The sequence below is a fragment of the Pipistrellus hanaki genome, assembly GCF_964339955.1.
Source record: "Pipistrellus hanaki genome assembly, chromosome: 7".
NCBI lineage: Eukaryota > Metazoa > Chordata > Mammalia > Chiroptera > Vespertilionidae > Pipistrellus > Pipistrellus hanaki.
In genome coordinates this window covers 81,080,763-81,103,401 of record NC_140509.1, presented here as the reverse complement: position 1 = coordinate 81,103,401, position 22,639 = coordinate 81,080,763, and the positions used below count along the sequence as shown (strand labels likewise).

The 22,639-nt window shown below is 51.1% G+C and overlaps 2 protein-coding genes across 6 annotated transcripts in view; one reads left to right on the top strand and one right to left on the bottom strand.

Moving 5' to 3' along the window:
* Positions 1-3,958, top strand: part of ZBTB2 (zinc finger and BTB domain containing 2) — a 28,336-nt gene extending 24,378 nt beyond the window's left edge. For all 4 annotated transcript variants that reach the window (XM_084890192.1, XM_084890190.1, XM_084890193.1 and 1 more), the window contains one exon: positions 1,200-3,958. In XM_084890192.1, the coding sequence (XP_084746318.1) occupies positions 1,264-2,571 (1,308 nt within the window). In that variant the 5' untranslated portion in view covers positions 1,200-1,263 and the 3' untranslated portion in view covers positions 2,572-3,958. The remainder of the gene's footprint in view (positions 1-1,199) is intronic.
* Positions 3,959-9,848: 5,890 nt separating this feature from the next.
* The window catches only part of AKAP12 (A-kinase anchoring protein 12), a 71,968-nt gene continuing 59,177 nt past the window's right edge, over positions 9,849-22,639 (bottom strand). For both annotated transcript variants that reach the window (XM_084890179.1, XM_084890180.1), the window contains 2 exons: positions 14,434-19,525; positions 9,849-13,003 (listed from right to left, as the gene is read on the bottom strand). In XM_084890179.1, the coding sequence (XP_084746305.1) occupies positions 14,442-19,525 (5,084 nt within the window). In that variant the 3' untranslated portion in view covers positions 9,849-13,003; positions 14,434-14,441. The remainder of the gene's footprint in view (positions 13,004-14,433; positions 19,526-22,639) is intronic.

Genomic DNA, 22,639 nt, shown 5'->3' with positions numbered 1-22,639 from the left:
CATGCCTAAAAGGAATGATCATATCTGCCTCATCTACACAGGATTGCTTTGTTTGTTTGTACACAGGATTATTTGAATGCTCTAAGGAATCTTGGTATCATGGCTTTGGAATTAGACCCAGATTTAATTCCCAGTTTTACCACTTAATAAGTCTGTGATGCTTAGCAAGGCATGCATTCCTTTGAGCCTGGGTCCCTTAACTGTAATATGAGAGTTAACGGCACTTATGTGAAATAATGCCTGGAAAGCCCAGCTGCAGTTCCAATGATGATGATGATGATGATGACGACAATGACGATGATATTTGATAAGGAACTGGGTTGTCCTGGAACCACCTTTTTTTTTTTTTTTTAAGAGAGAGATTTGTGGTCCCATTTATTTATGCATTCATTTGCTGATTCTTGCATGTGCCCTGACCGGGAATTGAACCTGCAACCTGGGAGTATCAGAACAACATTCTAACCAGCTGAGCTCCCCTGGCCAGGGCTCAGAAACCACCCTTGAGTGCAGCCTCGGAGCACTGGGAAGGTGACCCTACTGCGCTGGAGCTGGGCCGTGGCTGGCCTTCGGCTCCGTCATCGTCTAGCTGGACGTAGATCAGAGAGTTGCGGACAGAATTGGGCTTTGTCTTTCTCTCACTTTTGTTGCCTTGCTCTGAGCCACTTGCTCTTACTAGTCCAGCTCCCCATGTCATTGTACAAATGAAGAAATTTTTAAAATCATGTAGATTGTTTGATTTACTTTAAAAAGGTCTCCTGTTGAACGCTGGATGACCTTGGATCCATACAGAATCCTAGACTTAGAGCAAAGGGTATTCAGGTCACTGGTTCCTAACCATTATTGGGCCACAGGAAGTGAAGGATCCTCTCCATAAAACAAATTTGATTTGATACACTTGACATAAATCACTAGGAGAAAGACTGCTTCAAGACTGTGAGTCAGGCTATCACATTTGTTTAACATGAATTCTCAGTCCTTTAAGATATATTTATTGTATTTTTCTCTGTTCCTAATCTAATTAAGTTATATGGAGTCCCGTTATCTTCTTGAGCATTCCATTTCATGACAGTAAGAAATGGGAAATGTTCATGGTTCATTCATTTTTTAAAAAGTGCTGGTTTTTCCCTCAGTCTTTATGTTACCATTGGAGACGGTTACTGACATTGACTGACGGACCTTTACTTGTCTCTTTCTTCCAGTGAGTGTGTCCGTCTGAAACCATCCGACATCCAGCCGGACATCTTCAGCTACCTCCTGCACCTGATGTACACCGGGAAGATGGCGCCCCAGCTCATCGACCCCGTCCGCCTGGAGCAGGGCATCAAGTTCCTGCACGCTTACCCGCTCATCCAGGAGGCCAGCCTGGCCAGCCAGGGGGCCTTCTCGCACCCTGAACAAGTGTTCCCGCTGGCCTCCTCCTTGTACGGCATTCAGATCGCGGACCACCAGCTGAGGCAGGCCACCAAGATTGCCCCGGTGCCCGAGAAGCTGGGGCGAGATCCCCGGCCCCAGCCCTCCAGGGCGAGCCAGGAGCAGGTGCCCGAAGCCACGCCGCTCTCCCAGCTGACTTCCAATCTGCCCCAGGTGAACCGGACACACATGACTCCCTCGGACCCCCTGCAGACCTCCCTGTCTCCAGAACTCGTCTCCACCCCTGTCCCTCCGCCCGCCGCCGGGGAGGAGGCCAACCTGGAAGCCTCTTCCTCCGACGAGCAGCCCACGTCCCTCACCATCGCCCACGTGAAGCCCAGCATCATGAAGAGGAACGGCAGCTTCCCCAAGTACTACGCCTGCCACCTGTGCGGCCGGCGCTTCACCCTGCGCAGCAGCCTGCGGGAGCACCTGCAGATCCACACCGGGGTGCCCTTCGCGGCCGGCCCGCCCGGCGAGGGCCGCGGGCCCCTGTCGCTCTGCAGCACCGCGGCGGACCTGGGGAAGGACACCCTGGAGGCGCCCGAGGCCGGGATGATCAGCGACAGCGAGCTGCAGCACATCTCCGACTCGCCCGTCATCGACGGCCAGCCGCACTCGGACACGCCGCCGCCCTCGGACATCGCGGACATCGACAACCTGGAGCAGGCGGACCAGGAGCGGGAGGTCAAGAGGCGCAAGTACGAGTGCACCATCTGCGGCCGCAAGTTCATCCAGAAGAGCCACTGGCGGGAGCACATGTACATCCACACGGGCAAGCCCTTCAAGTGCAGCACCTGCGACAAGAGCTTCTGCCGGGCCAACCAGGCCGCCCGGCACGTGTGCCTCAACCAGAGCATCGACACCTACACCATGGTGGACAAGCAGACGCTGGAGCTCTGCACGTTCGAGGAGGGCAGCCAGATGGACAACATGCTGGTGCAGGCCAACAAGCCCTACAAGTGCAACCTGTGCGACAAGACCTTCTCCACCCCCAACGAGGTGGTCAAGCACTCCTGCCAGAGCCAGAACTCGGACGTCTTCGCCCTGGACGACGGGCGGTCCGTCCTCCTGAGCAGCGCGGACTCGGAAGGCACGGACCCCGACCACCCCGTGCTAGCGAGCATCAAAAAGGAGCAGGAAACCGTGCTGTTAGACTGAATGTTACTTGTCTTTTTTAAACTGTCTTTTTTTTTTTTTTTTTTTACAAAAGACTGTCTTCCTTCCCTTTCCCCATTCCGAACTGTCGTTGTCCATGGCATGATACAGAGAGGTCCCGGGTCCCTCTCCCTCTCCCCGCCCTCGGCCCCAGCCCCTCCTCCCACTCCCCCGTAAGGCTCTGTGCATTATAAACCTGGAACACTTCGCCTCCGTTCAGGGGACATTGGAAAGATAATAGCCAGTAGTACTTATAAACTCCAATGGGTTTTGAGTCTTAGATTATTTTAAAAGCCTACTTGCGTGGAACTAATGAAGGGTATTTAACAAAACCAAACAACCAGAATGCAATTTGGTAAGCTTCGATTATGGCCTTCCCTGGGTGGCGTCTTCCTTCTCAGAAAAACAATGTCAGGAAATGCAGCATGCTTCTCGGAGACACAGCTGGGCCCTTTACTATGCAAAACCTCAGTGTGGAAAACCTTAACCCCCAGAGAACACTCTTACTATGCCTCCTCCAGGTGTCTCCTTTCAGAATGCATTCTCTGAGATTATGTCCAGTCAAGGAAAATCATTAGTTAAGAAACCTACTTGAACAAAACACAGGGAGAAAAATAAAAAGTAATAATGTGATGGCAATCTTAATTTTTCGATAAAACATGACAAGCTGTGAGCTTGTGTGTTTGTAAGAGAACACATGTGATCCTTGCTACAAACAGGTGAATTAATGCACATGCCTTATCTAACTGCTGGCTTCTTTCAAAGTGGAACAACGGAGTACTGTATTTTCATTTTTGATAAACGTGTTGTTTTTAAAAATGAGATTGAAAGTACTGTTCTGTCGATGGGCTTTCTGAATAGAGTTGCCATGCCATTCTAGTGGTTGCCAGTGGTAAATTGGTTTTAGCACCAACCTGCTGTTTTTAAATCAGTGTGTCTACCACAGGAAAAGGATACAGGATCTTATCGGGGAAGCTGTGAGCAGAACATGGGAGCCTTAAGGGTTTTTTAAATTAATGCTAAATAGCTTACTGGCAACACTCATTGAAAACATCTAAAATGGCAAAGAGAAATCGGGACCAAAAAAACCTAATTACTGTTTGGGGAGAAAAACATGACTTTGATATTTAGTGTCTGATTTTTTTTTTTAACACCTGAAGTTTCCCCTGTTGGCCTGAGAACAGTAGAATTGATCCATTAGTCTTTCCTTGGGACAAAACAGGAGCCAGAAATAAGGACCGAAGGGGAGAGGGAAGAACAATAGCTATGCTGTACGTATATGTTAAAACTGACCACCCCACCATCCTATTTCATGTATAGTTGAGTTCTAAGATTTGTAAGTTTTTATACATACTTTCATTGAATAAACATTTAATTAAATGGGTACAGATTTTATCTGAGTATTACTTTGTCAGCCCAAAAGGATGCAAGGAAAGGAAGTGGAGAGCAATGCCCGAGGGATGCCTGCTTGCTCTATCTCCTCCTCCTCGTCTGTCTGTAGAACTTTGGGCAGTTTCCTGACTTGCATGTCATTTTCCACTTTTGTTAAATGAAGACTACATTGTGTCATCCTAGTATGAGATTCACATGAGTAAAGTCTCTATGAAGATGCTATGAACAGCCAAAGTTTGACCAGGAATGGGTCTGGAGATGGTGTTACCCAACTTTCTTTTACAAGGAAGAAAAAGGCCAAGGAGTGTTTGCCTAGGTTCATGCTGTGTAAACCTAGGTTATGAAATATTGAGTGGTTTCCACCAATTTCTTTTTTAATATATTTTCATTGATTTCAGAGAAGGGAGAGAGAGACAGAAATATCAATAGTGAGGGAGAATCACCGATTGGCTGCCTCCCTCACGCCCTACATGGGATTATGCCCACAACCTAGGAATTGAACCGTGACTTCCTGACACTCAACCACTGAGCCGCACCTGCTGGATGATTTTCTTTAAAAAAAAAAAAAAAAAAATGGTACATCTCCTAACTTAAACGAGATGTACTGTGTCCAGTTAATTCTCTGAATATCTATGAAAGGGGAAAGTGGGGCACTCTCCCGCCCTCCACACCACCCCCAGGCTGCCTTGAAGGGACGAAGGATGCAGCCTAAAGATGGGGTCTTGAAGACTTGAAAGGGAGTGGAGTCATTCCTAGCAAGCTTCCTGGTTTGAAGCAAGGGGCTCCGTGAGATGTGTGCAGCGTACAGATGGTGCGGGAGCTCTTGACCCGGGGATTTATCCTGCATCTCCCTGTTCTCATTCTAAACACCCTTGTTAACCTGGGAGCGCAGAAAAGTCACAAAACATCCTGTATAATTTTTGAGGAGGCCACCTACATGGGCCTCCTTACTATAAGAGGCAAGGTCTGGAGGAGGGGATAAAATGGTGTTAGGTCATTGGCCAAGGTCATACAACTACTTGGGTCCAGGCCTCCCAATCCAGAGCTCTTTCTGCTACCAGCACACTGCCTCAGAGCCCCCCTTAGCAGTTGTTTAAGTTAATCTTTAGGTAGCCCGAGCTGGCTTGGCTCGGTGGCTAGAGCATAGGTCTGCAGACTGAAAGGTCCCAGGTTCAATTCTGGTTGTGGGCTCGATCCCCAGGCAGGAGGCAGCCAATTAATGATTCTCATCATGGATGTGTCTTCCCCCCTTTCCCTTCCTCTCTGAATCAATAAATAAAAAGAAATGTCTACGTATATTTGTTAGCAGAAAAAGATGAACGAAAGAATTATTTCACCTTTTTAGTTAGAGGCACCTAAGCAGACAAAGGCTAGAAGGCAGCAGCCAGAGAGAACAGAGAGCCTTACCGATGCCCAGTTTGGGAGCCTCGGGAGTGACCAGGGAAAGACTGCAGATTGGTTTCCTCCAACCCAAGCCCCCGCCCCACAGGGCCCCCTCTAAGTATTTCTTGGATGTGCTAGCAAGCCACAAAGCCTGAGGAGGCACTGGCAACGAGAGGATGGAAAGCAAATGCAGACAGCATGAGGTGGATGCTTCCTCTCTAGCATCGACCTGTGAACCAGGAGTCTCCGGTTCGATTCCCAGTCAGGGCATATGCCCAGGTTTGGTCTCCAATCCCAGTGTGAGACATGCAGAAGGCAGCTGATCAATGGCTCACCACCGATGTTTCTATCTCTCCCTCTCCTTTCCTCTCTGAAATCAATAAAAATACTTTTTTTTTTTTTTTTAAGAAATGGAAAATCCTTTCTTAAGAAGGGATGTCCTGTCCTGGCCAGTGTGGCTCAGTTGGTTGAGGTGCGTGTTGTCCTGTTGGAGGGGGGCGGGGCAGCACCAGGTGTCAGACCTGTGGGGTCAGACCTAACCTGGGTTTAGCAACCTCAGAACTTGGGTTCTGGCTAGGAATGAATTCAGAGCCAAGACCCAAATTGTAAGAGAAGAAATACTGGGTAAATCACAGAGGTAGAAAAAGTAATTTCTAGAAGAAATAAGTTTAGGGAGACAAATTACTGAGGCAAAGGAAGGGCCTCAGGAGTGAGGAAGGGAACAGTAAAGTGCCTGGGGCAGGGAGGGGGGGAGGGGTAGAGTGGCGAGGGGAGGGGGAGGGAGAGGGAGAGGTACCGGCTTGCTCCCAGGAGGAAGAGCGCACTGGGTCCTCCTAAGGGTTTTATTTTTAATGTTTTTGTTAATCCTCACCCGAGGACATTTTCCCACGGATTTTTAGAGAGAGTGGAAGGGATGGTGAGAGAGAGACACCCAACCAGGCCAAGGGCAGAGGATTGAGCCTGCAACCCAAGAGGTATGTGCCCTTGACTGGAAGTGAACCCAAAACGCTTCAGTCCTCGGGCTGACGCTCTCCACTGACAAAAACAAAAAAAACCGGCTAGGGCCTTCATTGCCAAACTGCGGCTCGAGAGCCACATGCAGCTCTTTGGCCCCTTGAATGTGGCTCTTCCACAAAATACCACAGCCTGGGCGAGTCTATTTTGAAGAAGTAGCATTAGAAGTTTAAAAAATTTGGCTCTCGAAAGAAATTTCAATCGTCGTACTGCTGATATTGGGCTCTGTTGACTAATGAGTTTGCTGACATGCTGCATGTCCTAAGAGTTTGTATTGTGGTTTTTTTTTTTTTTTTTAAAGGACATGGAAGTTAGCAGCTTTTTTTTTTTAATTTTATATATATATTTTATTGATTTTTTACAGAGAAGAAGAGAGAGGGATAGAGTTAGAAACATCGATAGAATCATCGACCAGGTGCCTCTTGCACACACCCCCTCCGGGGATGTGCCTGAAACCAAGGTACATGCCCTTGACAGAATCGAACCCGGGACCTTTCAGTCCACAGACTGACGCTCTATCCACTGAGCCAAACCGGTTTTGGCTGTGTGTTTTTTAATACATTTCAGAGAGGAAAGGAGGAGAGATAGAAACATCAATGATGAGAGAGGATCATTGACCGGCTGCCTTCTGCTAGCCCCACACTGGGAATCGAGTCAGCAACTAGGGCATGTGTCCTGACTAGGAATTGAACTGCGATCTCCTGGTTCGTAGGTCAACCCTCAACAACTGAGCCACTCAGGCCGGGGCCCAGGGGAATATCTTAATAGAATATTCAGCAGCTTTCCAGGTGTGTCCTTTCAAGGTGTGGTCCCTACTGATTGCTTGGCGGCACCAGGGCAGGGGGTCATGACACAATGCAGTTGGGGCGGAGGTCAGCTGTGCCTCGTTTTGTTGCTTTTCTGAGCCTGGAGCTGAAAATCCAACTGAGGCATAGATGTTATCTCTGGGGCGGGAAGGTCCGGGGATCCAAACCCCAAGACCAGGGCTATGCTAGGGCCGTGATCGGCAAACTGCAGCTCTCAAGCCACATGCGGCTCTTTGGCTCCTGAGTGTGGCTCTTCCACAAAATACCACGGCCTGGGCGAGTCTATTTTGAAGAAGTGGCGTTAGAAGAAGTTTTTAAAAAATGTGGCTCTCAAAAGAAATTGCAATTGTTGTACTGTTGATATTTGGCTCTGTTGACTAATGAGTTTGCCAACCACTGGGCTAGGGCAATAAAAAACCTATACATTTTAAGAAGTTCTAGTAACACCCTAGCCACTGTGATAACCAAAAACTCACCACCCCCAGCACTGCCTTGGGAGGGACTAGCATAGCATGGAGAGCCTCACTTCCCTGCTAACCGATTTGAGCACCTGTTAGGGTTAACCTCATCCCTTGATATAACCCACCGGCCCACCCTACAGTATCATTTCGGTTGAGTCTTTTAAAAGCCTTAATTGTGTTCAGGTTTCAAGTTAAACAGGCAGCCCCACCTGCTTTTCCAGGAACCAGGTGAGCTCCTAAGACTAACGGGGATAAACAGGATCAAGCACAGTGTGGCTTTAAAATTTAAACTCGCATAACTGAAGCATTGCCTGTGTGCTCCTTGATTACGCTGTTATTAGAATTGAAGGAAAAGCACAGGGTGGTTACTAGGCTCTGGTACCCAATATCCTGTTGTAGAGAAATAACCTGGAACTGTTACCCCACCCGGTCCCCGGCCCCAAATCCTAGCGTTATAGGGAAGCTCCCTTAAGAGCTAAGGTGTAACACTTCTCTGGTGTTACAGGTTTCAGTGTCAACAAGCTGTGGGGAAATATGCGGAGTTAGGAGATTACAGAGTGGAGCACTGGAAGGATGCCAGTTATATTTCTATCTCAAGAAATAGGTTTCCCCCCGCCAGGTGGCTCGGTTGGAACATTGTCCCGAGCACCGAAAGGTTCCAGGTTCGATACCCGGTTGGGGCGTATGTGGGAGCCATCTGATAGATGTCTCTCACATTGATGTCTTTCTTTTCCCTCCACCCCGTCTTCTCTGAAATCAGTGAAAAAATCCTCAGTGAAATAGGTTTGATTTGTGAGATGTGACATTTAAAAAAGAAAATTGTTTTCTTCATTATCTTCACCACCATGCCATCTCCAAGCCCCGGCCCCCTTAGCCTAAACCTGTTACCACTTTAAGAGCAGGTGATAATCTCAACTCTTCCATATATAAAAATAGGCCCCAGATCAGTTTCTTATTTTTTTTTCTAATCTTCACCTCACCCAAGGACATATTTAGAGAGGGAGACAGAGAGAGAGAAACATCGATCCGTTACCTCCTACAGACGCCCCAGCCAAGAACTTAACCCACAACCCAGGCATGAGCTCTGACCGGAAATCAAACCAGCACCACTTCAGTGCACAGGACAGCGCTCAACCCACTGAGCCACTCCTGCTGGGCCCAGATCACTTTCCTAATTCCAGTGACCTAGGCTGGGGATGGTAAGGAACTCGGAGAGGAGTGTGCCTAGCTGGCACAGCCATGGGGGAACCAGAGACGGGGTGAAGGATTAAGAAAAGACAGACATGAAAATAAAGTTGGGTCTGGGTGGGACGCTGCCCTCTCGGATATAAAGACAGCGCCAGGGCCTGCAAGGCGAGTCTCCGTTTTATAGCCAGTTCCCACCTAAGGGCGTGCTTACAACGTTCTCGCAGGTTTCGAATCTACTCAGTTACACGCACCTGATCAAACTTTGTTTACTTGCTGCACCTCCCGCAGCCCATATCACTCAGCCACGTGGGGCCACAGGTTCCGACCATGAGGTCAAGCTTACAACTTGACCTTTGGCTGTAATTGTGCTGGGAGGGCTCTGCCCCCCACGCTGGGACTTGCACGTGGCTTTAACACGAGAGGACTGTGCCCTCTCATTAGTCTGAGCCTTGAAACTGACCAAACGCTGTAGCTGCTCTTCACAGAGGAGAAACTTGGATTTACACAAAAACGCAAGGTTTTCCAGCAGATCCAATTTTGAGATCCCTTTGAAAATGAAGGGGCATGTAGGCTTGAAGTTACTGGACACATAGGTTGTGTCCAGGTTTCATCTGCTCACTACCTGGAGTCCTTGAACTGTAGAGCTTGTGTCCATTTCCAACATAGGTTGTGTCCATTTCCTTTCTTGTAGAGATTTAACTCTAGTTCTGATTGTTGGTTGGGATTTCAGAGTTAAGTCTGTGTGACTATATAAAAACTGTACATGACACTGTTCATTTTGGGGTTTGGGAGGTCAGAGGTTTAATAAGATTCCAATTAAAGGGGCCCCTGATCCCAAAAGGTTAAGAATCACTGACAGAGGTTTTGGCACATTCACACATATCCCAGATACATTCCAAACTCCCATGATGCTCCGCGCAGTGTCACAAAGGAATGACTTAGTAGTTAATAAGTTAAATGTGTGAGGAATATCACAAAACGAAGGGGAAAAGCAAGCAAAACTGAATTAAGGTAAAAATTAGAGAGAAAATCCATAGCATTTCATTAGATTGCATTTTATTTAGATAAATGAAAATTTGCCCCAAACAGAACTAAGACTCAAATATTATCTTCGGTTAAAGAAAACTGCTAGGCTTGAAGCTTACACTGAAAGCTAACATTTTCAGCCCTTAACTATCTGTAGCTCCAAACAGCAAAGGAAATTTCTGGAACAAAGTATACGCATACAGAGAGAAAGAGACAAGTTGTGTGAACCATTAAGAAAATAACCCTTAGGGGCACATTTTATAGTCTTCAATTACAAGAAGTGGAGAGAGATTACAAGTCTTGCATTGCTTTCTGTTGTACATGGTTCCATTAGTAATGCCAAAAATAGCAAAATTTAGGCACTTGCTCCAATTTCTGCAGTTTACACGGTTACTATGAACGTCATAAAGTAACGGCAGCTTTAGGATTATCACACAGAACTGTATTTCACACTTTTGTTAATGGCATTCCTCGTTACAGTAAAACGATGTTGCTTAACAGACAGAGGTACAGAGCTTGTACAGAAGTAGTCAGGGCCCATCCAGATGTTAGTAGGAGAAGCAGAGTCGTGAAGAAAACCAGTTGTGATGACCTGCTTGGCCATATGTCAGTACAAATGGGATGAAGTAGCGGGATGGAATTTAAACCAAAAAAAAAAAAAAAAAAAAAAAGGAAATCTTTACCACAAACGACACAAATCTTTAATCTGCTCAAAATAGCACTTTCTTCCTGCCAGAGAGAGGAAGTTGAGTCAATAGCGAAGCTATCATTGAACTCCTTCCAAACGCTGTCATCTCCAATACTTTTTGGTTGATCTTCAAAAACTGACACTAGCGCCTGGCCAGTGTGGCTCAGTGGTTGAGCGTTAACTATGAACCAGGAGGTCATGGTTCTATTCTCTCAGGGCATATGCCCAAGCTGTGGGCTCGATCCCCAGTAGGGGCCATGCAGGAGACAGCTGATCAATGATTCTCTCTAATCAGTGATGTTTCTAAATTTGACACTAGCACTTAAAAAAAAAAAAAAAGTCCCAAGTTGGCCAGAGAAACTATTTAGATTAGTGGTCGCCAACCTTTCAGACCACCAATGGTCCTTGAACCACGGGTTGGCGACCACTGATTTAGATCACAGGTTCCTTTTTTTTAATTTGGAAATTTTAAAATTTAACAATTAAGCACAGGTGGCTATTATACATGAGAGTAATTCCGAAAAGGCTAGCCAGTGCTTTCCAGCTACAAGGCCGTACACTAGAACAGTGGTCGGCAAACTGCGGCTCTGTTGACTAATGAGTTTGCTCACCACTGGGATGGGGGCTTAATCACAAGCAACAGCCTGTAATTATTGAAATCGAGAGTCTAGGTCAGTAGTCGGCAAACTCATTAGTCAACGGAGCTGCAGTTTGCTGACCACGGCACTCGAACCCATGTTTTATTGTAGTCTGGCATGCTGCTATCAGAGCTACTACAGCCGGTGTTTTATTGTAGTCAGGTGTATGGGTATCAGAGCAACTACTCTTCAGTTCTAAAAGCAAATATTCTTTCTGCTAAAAAGCTATTCTAGTCTTTCTAGAATGTTATCCTTTAAAATCAATTGGCCATTACAATTAAGTTCTTAAAGTGGGAGTACCGAGTTTGAGTAAAATTTTAAAAGTGTATATGCCAGGCCAGTTTACCTGCGGGAAAGTGGAATTTTAGGGCAGATAACTGACTATTCTTGGTGTGGCAACTGTTCGATGGAATCCTTTACAAGAATCAGAAATCATTCTTAACATTTAAAAAAAAATACAAGATCACCTGTTAGGCGAGGCAATTTTACGACTAAGCCTTCTTAAAATTGCTTTCTAGAAACACTCATCGTGAACAAAAAGTAATGCAGAAAACCGACCTTTTCAGGAAGATACCACCAGATGGTAGCATTGTACCAGTTCCGTCTATCTGAAAAGCTCCTGGCTTATTTTGGCAGATGCCTATCTGCTACAACTTCCTCTGAACACGAACTCAAACCGGTATAAAGTGGTCACATCACACAGCAACTACATTAGAACGTTCTAGCTTCTTCTGCTTGTAGAAGGCGGGAGACGCAGGTCTCAGCCTTCCTGGCGTCTAGTAAAACCAGCAAATCTAAGGGAAGCAAAGCTTTTATTTAAATCAGTTGTCAAATCACAGTTTATCCCAAGGAACATAATGCAACCTGGTTCTGAAAGAGTGGGCACAAATATGGCACCGACACAACCCAGCATCTATCAAAATGCCACTGTAAGGAGCCTACTTGCTTCATGCTGGGTGGAAACATGATCTAGCATGTAAGAGCAGAACCCAAAACTTAAAAACAGCCAATCCTTTTTTTTTAAGAGTATGAAAAACTATGTCACTACTTTGCCTCGGGATTTAAGCCCACATCTGTCCAAACCACCATAACAATTAGGAGAAGGACTGGAAGTTAATCCACTACTGAAAAAAAAAAAAACACCCAAAATACTTCCACCCTCCACAAAAACTTCACAGTAACCACAGAACCTTCTATATGCTTCTGCCCAAAGGATGCTTTTCATGTTTAGCACACGGTGCACAATAGGAAGGTGACTGGCTTCAGAGTAATACTACATGCGGGCCTGGTCCCTAGGGAGTTTGAAAGTGAGCGTGTAGCGTCTGCTCAGGAATGTTATGCTGGGAAGCTGTTTTCACAGGTCCTCCGGGAGGCTCAGAGCTGCCGAGGGGACACGATGGCCCGTGCCCATCACAGACTGGGATACATCAGAAACGTACTCCACCGCACCATCTCCTTAAACAGTAAGAAAAAAATATATACAATAGATACAGGAGGAGGATTACTTAAGACACACACATAAATACATCAAGAATGATACTCCAGTTTGAGAGGTGGAACCAGGGATTGCCAACGCCAGCTCCCCGGGGGAAGAATTCAGGACCTCGGATGAGAAACACGATACGGCATCGAGGGGATGCGACAGGCGGTGAGGAGGAACTGGTTCTAGCTCCCGATGCAGCCTCAGGATTGTCGGGGTTCTCTGGGGACGAGATCGGTTGGCGGGCCTGTTCTTCGGATCTCACAGTTCTGAAATCTTGGTCTTGGGTGTCATCAGCAGCATTCGTTTTCTTCTACCACTTATCTTCACATTCTGGTCTTGCAAGGGCACTCGTGTAACTAGAGGAGAAAGACAGATTCGAAAGTAAATACAATCTCCTGTTCCTCTCTCCTCCTTGAGAGTATAACCACGAAGAGCTGAGCAGGTGAGCTGCGGTCAGGGGCCACCCCAATCCCATCATTTAATTCTGTAAGAAAGTAAAAGGTGCTCTTCGACTGCAAAGCCAATGTCTGAGGTTCCCTAACGTGCCACATGCGCTGGAATCTTTTAAGAAGTGTTTGTTAGTCCAGCCGGGGTGGCTCAGTGGTTTAGCATCTACGGTACCTATGAACCAGTTTGAGGCTGGTTCCTGGTCAAGGCACCTGGGTTGTGGGCTGAATCCCCATTGGGGGACTTGCAAGAAGCAGCCAAACGATGATTATCCCTCATGACTGACGTTTCTCTCTCTCCCACTCCCTTCCTCTCTGAAATCAATAAAAATATCTATTTAAAAAGTGCTTGTGACTAATGCTGGGGGGAAAAAATCATTTTTCCTCTAAAGAGCTATAAAACGAATTTCAAGCAGTGTAATATAAACCTACTTTGAGATTCTAGTTGTAAAAAAATTCAACAGACTAGTTGGTATGGGGCTGAGTGAGCACAACGTGTTTCTTAGATCTCTGGCCAAACACGCACATGTGGGCCTATTTTCTTTGAAGGCAGTCACATTGGGGATGAAATGAAATCATTATTTTCATGACACCAATATGACTGACTGGCATACCAATCAGAGAGGAGAAAGAAACTCACCTAGATCTCCTAGCCAGGGGTCGGCAAACTCATCAGTCAACAGAGCCAAATGTCAACAGTACAACTATTGAAATTTCTTTGAAGGGCCACATTTTTTTTTTTAAAACTTAAACTTCTTCTAACGCCACTTCATCAAAATAGACTCGCCAGGGCTGTGGTATTTTGTCGAAGAGACACAATCAAGGGGCCAAAGAGCCGCATGTGGCTCGCGAGCTGCGGTTTGCCGACCCCGGTCCTAGTCTGTTTGATGGGCATTTCCCAACGGCAGGTTCCACCTAAAAGCATACTGGTTTGAACTCCTGCTTCCCCTGGTATAAATCTGCCGTCCAATGGCACGGAAGAGGAAATAGTTATTTCAGAAGATAAAGAAGCTAGCTTAGCAGAAACCGGTTTGGCTCAATGGATAGAGAGCCGGCCTGCGGACTGAAAGGTCCCAGGTTCGATTCCGGTCAAGGGCATGTACCTTGGTTGCGGGCACATCCCCAGTAAGGAGTGTAGTGTGCAAGAGGCAGCTGATGGATGATTCTCTCTCATCGATGTTTCTAACTCTCTATCCCTCTCTCTTCCTCTCTGTAAAAAATCAATTAAAAAAAAAATATATATATATATATATATATATATATATATATATATATATATATATATATATATTTTTTTTTTTTTTTTTTTAAGAAGAAGAAGAAAAAAGAAGCTAGCTTACGTGGCATTTTAGGACTCTGCGAGTTCCGGCGTGGCTGGCTGCCTCTCTTGATCCTGTGTCTCCTCCGGAGTCTGTGTTTTGATCTCTTTTTCGGGCGCGCTCTGCCCTTTTCCTTCCTGAAACCCCACCTCCTTCTCTTTTAGCTTTGGTCCGTTGGCATCCGGGGACTCTTTGGTTAAGTCTCCCGAGGCCTCGGGGTCTACCAGGGCTGAGATCTGGTTCTCGGGGTAATCGACGGCGTCACGTCTCTCCTTTTCTTGGGCTTCGTTCTCTGTTCTCTCTCCCAAGCCGTGGGCACGATCGCCGAATTCGGGCTCAGACCTGGTTCCGGTGGCTTCTCTCTTGTCCTGGGCGGGGTGGACGAGCTCTTCACGCTGCTGGGCATCGACAGGGGAGCCTGGGACCCCCGAGGCCGCGGCCGTGGCCTCCTCTGCAGCCGCGTCCGCACCTTTGGGAATGTCGGAGGGGCTCTGGCCCACGGTGGTCAGTGCGGACTGCTCTCGGGCCGCTTCAGCCTCTGCCGGGCCCTGAGGTTCCCCTTCTTCTTTTTTGATTCTCTGCTTGGCTTCCTGCTGGTCAGCCTCCGTCAGCGGAGCCGGGGGCTGGCCGTCGGGGGCCATGTCTTCGGTGCTTACTAACTGGCCCACGGCCGTCTCGATGACGTTTTGCACGAGTTTCTGGCTCTCCGTCTGAAGTTGCAAAATCTCCTTTTCGGCCTTTAAACTTTCCTCTCCCGTCTCGCTCACGCTGACTCCCTGACCGCTAACCTGCTCGCGGTCTTCTTCTTCGGACTTCCCTCCCCGGGAGGTGGTTTTCTCTCCCTCCGGGTCGGCACTGACGCCTTCTGCCGGGGTGGCGGGTGCGGGGACCGGGGCCGGCTCTGCCTGAGCCTCGGGGCCCGTGGGCGCTGCGCCTCCCCCTGGCTGACTGACAGCGCCTTCTCCGTCAGAGGGCTCTGCCACGGTCACGGTGTGGACCAGGCTCTTGGTGAGCTCCACGCGAGCCTCTGCAGACTCCCAAGGCCTAGCTGCCTCGAAAAGCTGGACGGTTTCTCCTAAGACCTGCTCCTCCACAGACACAGCTGCGAGAGGCAGAGCCGCCTCCGGGCTCTGAACTTGGATGTCTGTGCAGAGCACTTGCCCTTGAACTAGCCAAGCAGAGCTTTCCTCAAAACAGTTAACTGCCTTCTCCCCGTCGATGACGGTCACCTGGACTGACTGGACCAGCTGGCTGCTGAGCACGTGCACCGGTTTGGGCTCAGGTTCCTCTTCACTCCCGTGGGCGGCCTGGGCTTCCGCTTCCTCCCTTTCCACTGGCACTGCCATCTCTCTCTCCCCCGGGGCTGCAGGAGCCTGAGCGGGACTCTGAAATTCAGTCTTTTCATTCTTTGGACCATCAGCTTCTTCAGTCACTTCATCTTTAAGGGCGACTTCGACGGTCTTTTTCTGGCTCACTGTTATGTCTGCGTCCGCAGACACGTCAAGTCCTTCCACCGAGGGTGCGTCTTTGGATGCCTCATCAGCAAACTGGCCGGCCTCTTGAGTCACCTCCGCCTTTGAGAGAATGGGTACCGTCTCCACTGGTACCTCTTTAGGTTCTAGACCCTCTTCGGTTTCCGAGTGTTCTTTCTTGTCTTCCTGGGATTGGAGCCCGGAGGGTGCTGGGGGCGTCTCTCTCAGCGGAGGAACTGCCTGGGCCTCCCCGACCCACGGCTTCATACCGGATGCGCCTTCCCCCGCTGCGTGGACTTCCGTGGCCGTGTCTTGCTGTGAGCAATGGCCAGCTTCACAGTCGGCCACGGGGGTGCTCCCACTGGCCTCGCTGTCGGTGAGGGTTTCAGCCGAGTCCGGGCCAACAGCCTGTTCCAGGACCATCTCTGATTTCACCCCAGCCAGGGTTTCGGCGTGGCGGGGGGTTATGAGCTCGCTGGACGTGACACTCTCGGGGACTTGAGGGACTTCTTCGGCGTGTTCTGGGGCGGCCTGTCCAGGGACCTTCCCCTGTGGCAGATCCTCAGTCTTCGTTTCTCCTGCGTGTCCCTGCACCGCCACGCCCGCCTCTTCCACGGGAGGATCCTCTTCGGCCTCTGCCACCTCTGGCAGCCGGGATTCCACCTTCCGCGTGGCCCCCGGGCCCCGGACATCAAGCTGTGACGCTTTCTGAACCCTTTCTGCCACCGCCTGCAGGACCTCCTGGGTCCGCCGCTCCTGGCCCTCCACGTCAGGCGCGCCGCCCTCCGCCTCCTGAACTGGCGTGGCCTCCTCCGTGGTGTCTGGGGACTCGCTCAGCTGGGAGACGGCCGAAACCATGTCCGCGGTCTCCTCGGCGCCGGACGCCTCGGTTGCCTCCGTGGGTTCTGCAGCGGTCACGGCCTCGGCAGTCAGTTCCACCTCACCGGCCACGGTGTCCTCACGGGCCACTGCATCCTCACGGGCCACAGCGTCCTCACCGGCCCTGGTGTCCTCACCGGCCCTGGTGTCCTCACTGGCCCTGCCGTCCTCACCGGCCACAGCGTCCTCACTGGCCCCGGTGTCCTCCCCAGCACATCGGCCCTCAGGCGGGGCTGGGATGACCACGGGGGTCTCCTCCGCCCTGACCTCTCTCTCCAGCCCCCCCGCCGTGGGTGGCCCGGCTTCCTCTTCGGCTCGGTCCACGGGCCCTGTCGTCATCGCCGAGGCGGAGATCCAGGAAGGCGACCTCTCTTCGATGTCGGACACGGCGGACACGGCCCTGGCCCCGTCGACGACGGCCACGGTCACGGTGTGGACCAGGCTCTTGCTGAGCTCCTCGGACACGGAGACGGCCCCCTTCTGCTCGGCCTCCTGCGCCTCCCGCTTCTCCCTCTCCACCGCGTCGTACTCGGCCAGCGGGACCACGGCCGGCACGTCCGAGTCCTCCTCGTGGGCCTCGGCGGGCCCTTCGGCGGCGGCGGCTTGGTCTTGTTTGCCATCCGACCTCTTCTTCCTCCGTCCGGGGATGAACTTCTTGATGGAGACCCAGGACTCCTCCCTCCCGGGCTCCCCCTCCGCGGCCGAGTGCTCGGCGCCGGCCCCCGCTCCGGCGGCGTCGTCCGTCTTCTCCTCCGGTTTGGACTTGGGCTTCTTCCTCGGGGTGACCAGCCGCTTGAAGGACTCCCAGGTGGAGACGCCGCCCTCCCCTTCGGAGGGGCTGCCCGCCTGCTCAGGCGAGGAGCTCCCGGGCCCGGGGTCGGGCTCCTGGGAGCCGGCGGGGACGGCGTCGGGCCCGGCCTCTCGGTCTTTCCCTGCATCGTCCGGCCTTGGGCCTTCTCCCGCCGCCGCCGCCGTGGGCTTGGGTCCCTCCTCCTCGTCGTCGGAGGACGCTTTCCTCGCTCTCTTCTTGGACGACCCCACGCAGATCAGCGCCTCCCAGGACACGGACGTGTCCACCTTGCGCCGGGGCTCCTCGGGCTTGGGCTCGTCCCCGGGGCCCTTGGCCTCCTCCGGCGCCTCGGAGGCCGCGCTCTCCGTGGAGGACAGCGTGGCGCTCTTCGCCTTCTCCGGCTCCTCCTCCTTGTCGCTCTCCGAGGGCCTCCGCGCCCGCTTCTTGGGCGTCACCATCTTCTTGAAAGACGCCCAGGGGGTCGTGCCCTCTCGCTTCTTCTCCCCGTCGGAGGCGGCGCCCTCTTCCACGGCCTCCCCGTCCTGGGGGGGCGCCTCCGCGACGCCCCTCTCCAGGCAGGTGATCTCCTCGGGCTCCTCGAGGGAGGACGCAGAGCTCTCGCCCCTCTGCTCCTCGGGGCTGTCCGGGGAGTCGGCCTGGGCCGCCGGCTGGTCCCCGGGCTCCTCGTCACCCCCCCTCTTGGCTTTCTGCTTCTTCCCGGAGAGCTTCTTCAGGCCGGAGCTGGTGAAGAGCTTCTTCAGGGGGCTCCCCTGCGCCTTCACCCTCTCCTGCGAGGCCAGCATCTCCGCCTCGCTCACCACGCCCTCGGGCTGGGCAGGCGGCGCCTTCTCGTCATCGGGACTTGCTCCGGGGGGCTGGGGGGGCTGGGTGGGGTCCCCCCCAGGCGCACCCCCTGGTGGAGGTCCAGCTTCCTGAGGCTCAGCATCGGTTTCGGCCAGCTTTTCCGACGGCGGGGGCCCCTCTGGTTCTCCCACCGCCGCTTTCTGCTCCTCGGCCCGCTCGGCCGTGCTCACGTGGACCTCGGCCACGATCTCCACCTTCTCGTCAAACACTTCTGTGGCCAACGGGGCGCATCGCTCCTCGGGGGACGCCTGCCCGGGACCCTCGGCGGGCAGCTCCACCTTCTCGTACTCGGCCGACAGTCTGGCCTCCCGCGGCTGTGGTTGTTCGGGAGCAGCCGGCTTCCCGGAGGCGTCGTCCGTCTTTTCCTTCTCCTCCGCGTCTCCTCGGTCTGGCTCTGGCTCCTTCTTCTTCTCCGGAGCGTCCAGCTCATCGTCCCGGGGCTTCCGGAAGCTGGTCTTCTTTCGCCAGCCGGCCCAGCCCTGGGTGAAGAATTTTTTGAAGGGTGACGCTGTTTCGCTGGCCACCGGGCTGGTGGGAGAGTCTGGAGATTTGGCTGGCTCTTTGTCTTGTTTTTCTTCCCCATCTCTGCCTTCCCTGGCCGCTTGACCGGACTCGGCTTGGAGAGAGATGTTGGAGCTGCTCTGCTCAGGGGGTTTCGGGGTGTCCTCGGGTTTCGGGGTGTCCTCGGGTTTCGGAGTGTCCTCGGGTTTCTCTGCGGACTGTTTCAGCTCGCTTTCCTTGTGTGTTGCTTCCCCGGCCTCCGGGCTGGGCTCCTGGTGGTCACCGGCCCCCTCCGACTCTCCGGCTTCTTCGCCTCCCTCTTTCCGGACAGTGAGCAGCTGGGCCGGGTCGGACTTCTCGCTCTTATCCTTCTTCACAGTGAATTTGAAGCCGACAAACTTAAACACCTTCTTAAACCCGACGTCATTGGTCTGGGCCAACTCAGCAGGCTGTGTTAGCTCTTCTAAGTTGCTCTCCGAAGAAGGGACCTGCTCAATTATTTCCAGCATCTCCTCCTGCCCATCCTTTGCGATGTCCTGGCCCGCCGAGGAGTTGGCAGCCATCTCCTTGTCTGGCTCTCTCTCATCTTCGGACTCTCTCTGTCCAACTGTGAACAGAAAAAAAGGGAGGGGGAGGGGAGAAGAAGGGACAAAATATTATAATTCAAGAAAACGAAAACATGTTGAACCAGGTCACACGTTCTTTAATGTCAGCCAACTCCAGGATAGGGAAGGGTTTTATCTAGTACTTGTGAATCTCAATAGGTTAAGGCAGTGTCTACTTCTCTCAAATGACTTACAACATTCAGATTTAAAGGTACTGCTCTGCTCTTTCTGTGAAGAGAAGGTTAACAATCGAAAAATGAGTAGCCACAACATCACAAAGGGCGCGTGAACCAGACAGTGTACATTCTGTTGCAATGCAAAATGGAATCACCTATCACACCCATGATCTAGAATCCATCACGTTTTATTCCATTTTATAGGAAACACTGGGTTGAAGAAATAAGCGAATAACAACACAAGCAAGCAGACGAATCGAGAGGAGGGGCATTCTATGTGATCACTAGTCTGGTCTCTAACAAGTCCCCCGAAGACACTAGAGCTCCTTGGGAAATTCTGGTTGGGTCAGGGCAAGTATGAAGAGTATTTTTCAGCACAGCAGAAAAGAGGAACTCAAAAGCTGAGGGAGGCATATCAAAAGGACAAGAGCCAGCTTGAAGGGGCTCCTTCTGGCCAAACTTTGAGACATAAAAAAGAATAGTAACAGTGATAGGTTACAATGCATTTAATAAAATAAAAAAATCCACGAATCGAGAGTGCTACTAAAGCCCTGGCTAGTTTGCTCAGTAGTTAGAGCGTTGATCCCATACAGAATGATTTCAGGTTTCTCGGTCAAGGGCACATATCTGGATTGCAGGTTTGAACCCTGTCCAATCAGGGCTCGTGTAAGAGGCAACCAACAGATGTATGTCTCTCTTACATCCATGTTTCTTTCTCTCCCTCCCTCCCTACCTTCCATTCTCTAAAAAACAATGGAAAACATATTCTCAAATAAGGATTAAAAAAAAAAAAGAATGATACTAAAAAGATAAATGGGAGCAGGGAGTACTTCCTTATGAAAAAAATACCAATTAATAAATTTAGATATAACTTCCATTTTGATCCTTATATTCTACTGCATCAAGAATTAAAGATCTCTTTAAGTGCATTTGTAAGGAGGATGCATTACTCCTTACAAATGTCCTCAATTAACATATTCACAAACACTCCTTATGCAACACAAGAGGTGTGACCTCCTTTTTAAAAGGTAGATGGTATCATTGGAAATTCACCAGAGCAAAAATGCCAAGTCCCCCCTCTTTCCCTCCCCCAATAAACTCTAGTAGTTTTACTAGTAATAAACAAAAACATAAATTCCCTGCTAGTGAGCATGAGGAAAAAACAAACCCATTCACTAACCTTTCTAGAATTCAATGGAAAAGGCAGAGATGCTGTGCTCCCACAGTGGGAGAACAGGTGTTAATCACACCATCCTCCTTCACGGCCCCTAAATCTGCATTTCAATCCGCAACACTTTTCCTACCTTCTGGGAGGATGGGGTGTTTACCGGCAAGACCAGGGAAACAAAGGTGAACGGCTGCCAAGTGCTTATAGCTTAGCAGGATTCAGATGTCTTCTTTATAGAGGGGGTTTCTGCATATGTTAAAAAAATGTATGCAGGATTACAAAATTTGTTGACCTAAGTAATCCTAGGAGCCACTCTTGTCAGAGCGTCTTCCAGCCGGGCCCCTGCAGGCGGGCGCAGACGGCGCCCTGGTGCTCTGGGTAAAGGCCTGGCAAACGCAACTCTGCCCCCATTTCAGCAACTCTGCCCCCATTTCAGCTCCACCGGCCTCCTGCACCCGGAGGGTCTGTGTGGAGCCTACAGAGACGCCTGCTTCTTAAAATACCTCTTTGATCACATCAGGAAGCTGTCACACGTTTTTTTTTTCCTTTATTGATTAAGGTATTACATATGTGTCCTTATTCCCCTATTACCCCCCCCCCCATTCATGCCCTCACCCCTCTGCTGTCTGTGTCCATTGGTTAAGCTTATATGCACGCATACAAGTCCTTTGGTTGATCTCTCTGCTTACCCCCACCATCCCCCGCCTTCCCTGAGGTTTGGCCTAAAGGGCAGCCCTCTAAACTACCGAGCCGGAACCCGGTGGCCAAGGCTTAAAAATGGGTTCCAACGTAAAAGCCAACCATGATCGCACACCTGTGCGTGTATCCCGCCCCAAACCACGTGCGACCGTGCGGCTGCCCACGGGGCTGGAACCCGCCCTGAAACCCGGATCCCGCTCTCCATCTCATTTACTTACTTTCTTTCTTTTTTTCTTTTAATACATTTTATTGATTTTTCACAGAGAGGAAGGGAGAGGGTTAGAGTGCTAGAAACATCGATGAGAGAGAGTCATCGATCAGCTGCCTCTTGCACACACCCCCCTCTGGGGATGTGCCCGCAACCAAGCTACATGCCCTTGACTGGAATCGAACCCCGGACGTTTCAGTCTTCAGGCCGATGCTCTATTCACTGAGCCAAACCGGTTTCGGCTATCGGCCCCATTTTCTATTAGTCCGCCGCACTCACCTCCCGCTGCTCCCCAACAGTAATGCCTGCGCCCTCCTGTCCCGCACCCCCATTCTGGTCACCCCAGGCTCCCTGGTGAGAGCATCTCTGGGCCCTTGCTGACGCTAAGGATGCTTTTGGGAGGCAGCATCTCCCACCTCCGCTCCCGCCACTAACGGCCTCATCGCCGTCCCGCCCGCCGGTCCCCGGGGTGACCCTCCGATGGGGGGCGCCCTACTCACAGCAGAGGTAACTCCGCCAGGGCATGGTGCCCGCCGCGGCCACCAGCACCGCGGGGCAGGGGCTGCGCTACAGGGGCCCGGGAGGCCCAACCTTCCCCTCCCGGTTGCCCCATCGCGGGGTGGAGACTGCCGGCCGCCCGGGGCCGCGCTGCTGATGACAGCGCCCCCTGGGGGCCACCAGGCACGTCACAGAGGGAGACCTGCAGGTGGGCCTGCGCATCACCGCAGGGAGGGGGGCCCCTCTGCAAACCCTGGCACCCTGGAGGCTGATCCGCTGCAGCTCAGCCTCGCTGAGGGTTCCTGAGCCTCTCTCCCACCCGCACCACACTGGGCAGAGCGCTAACGGAGCAGGTGCCCAAGCCCTC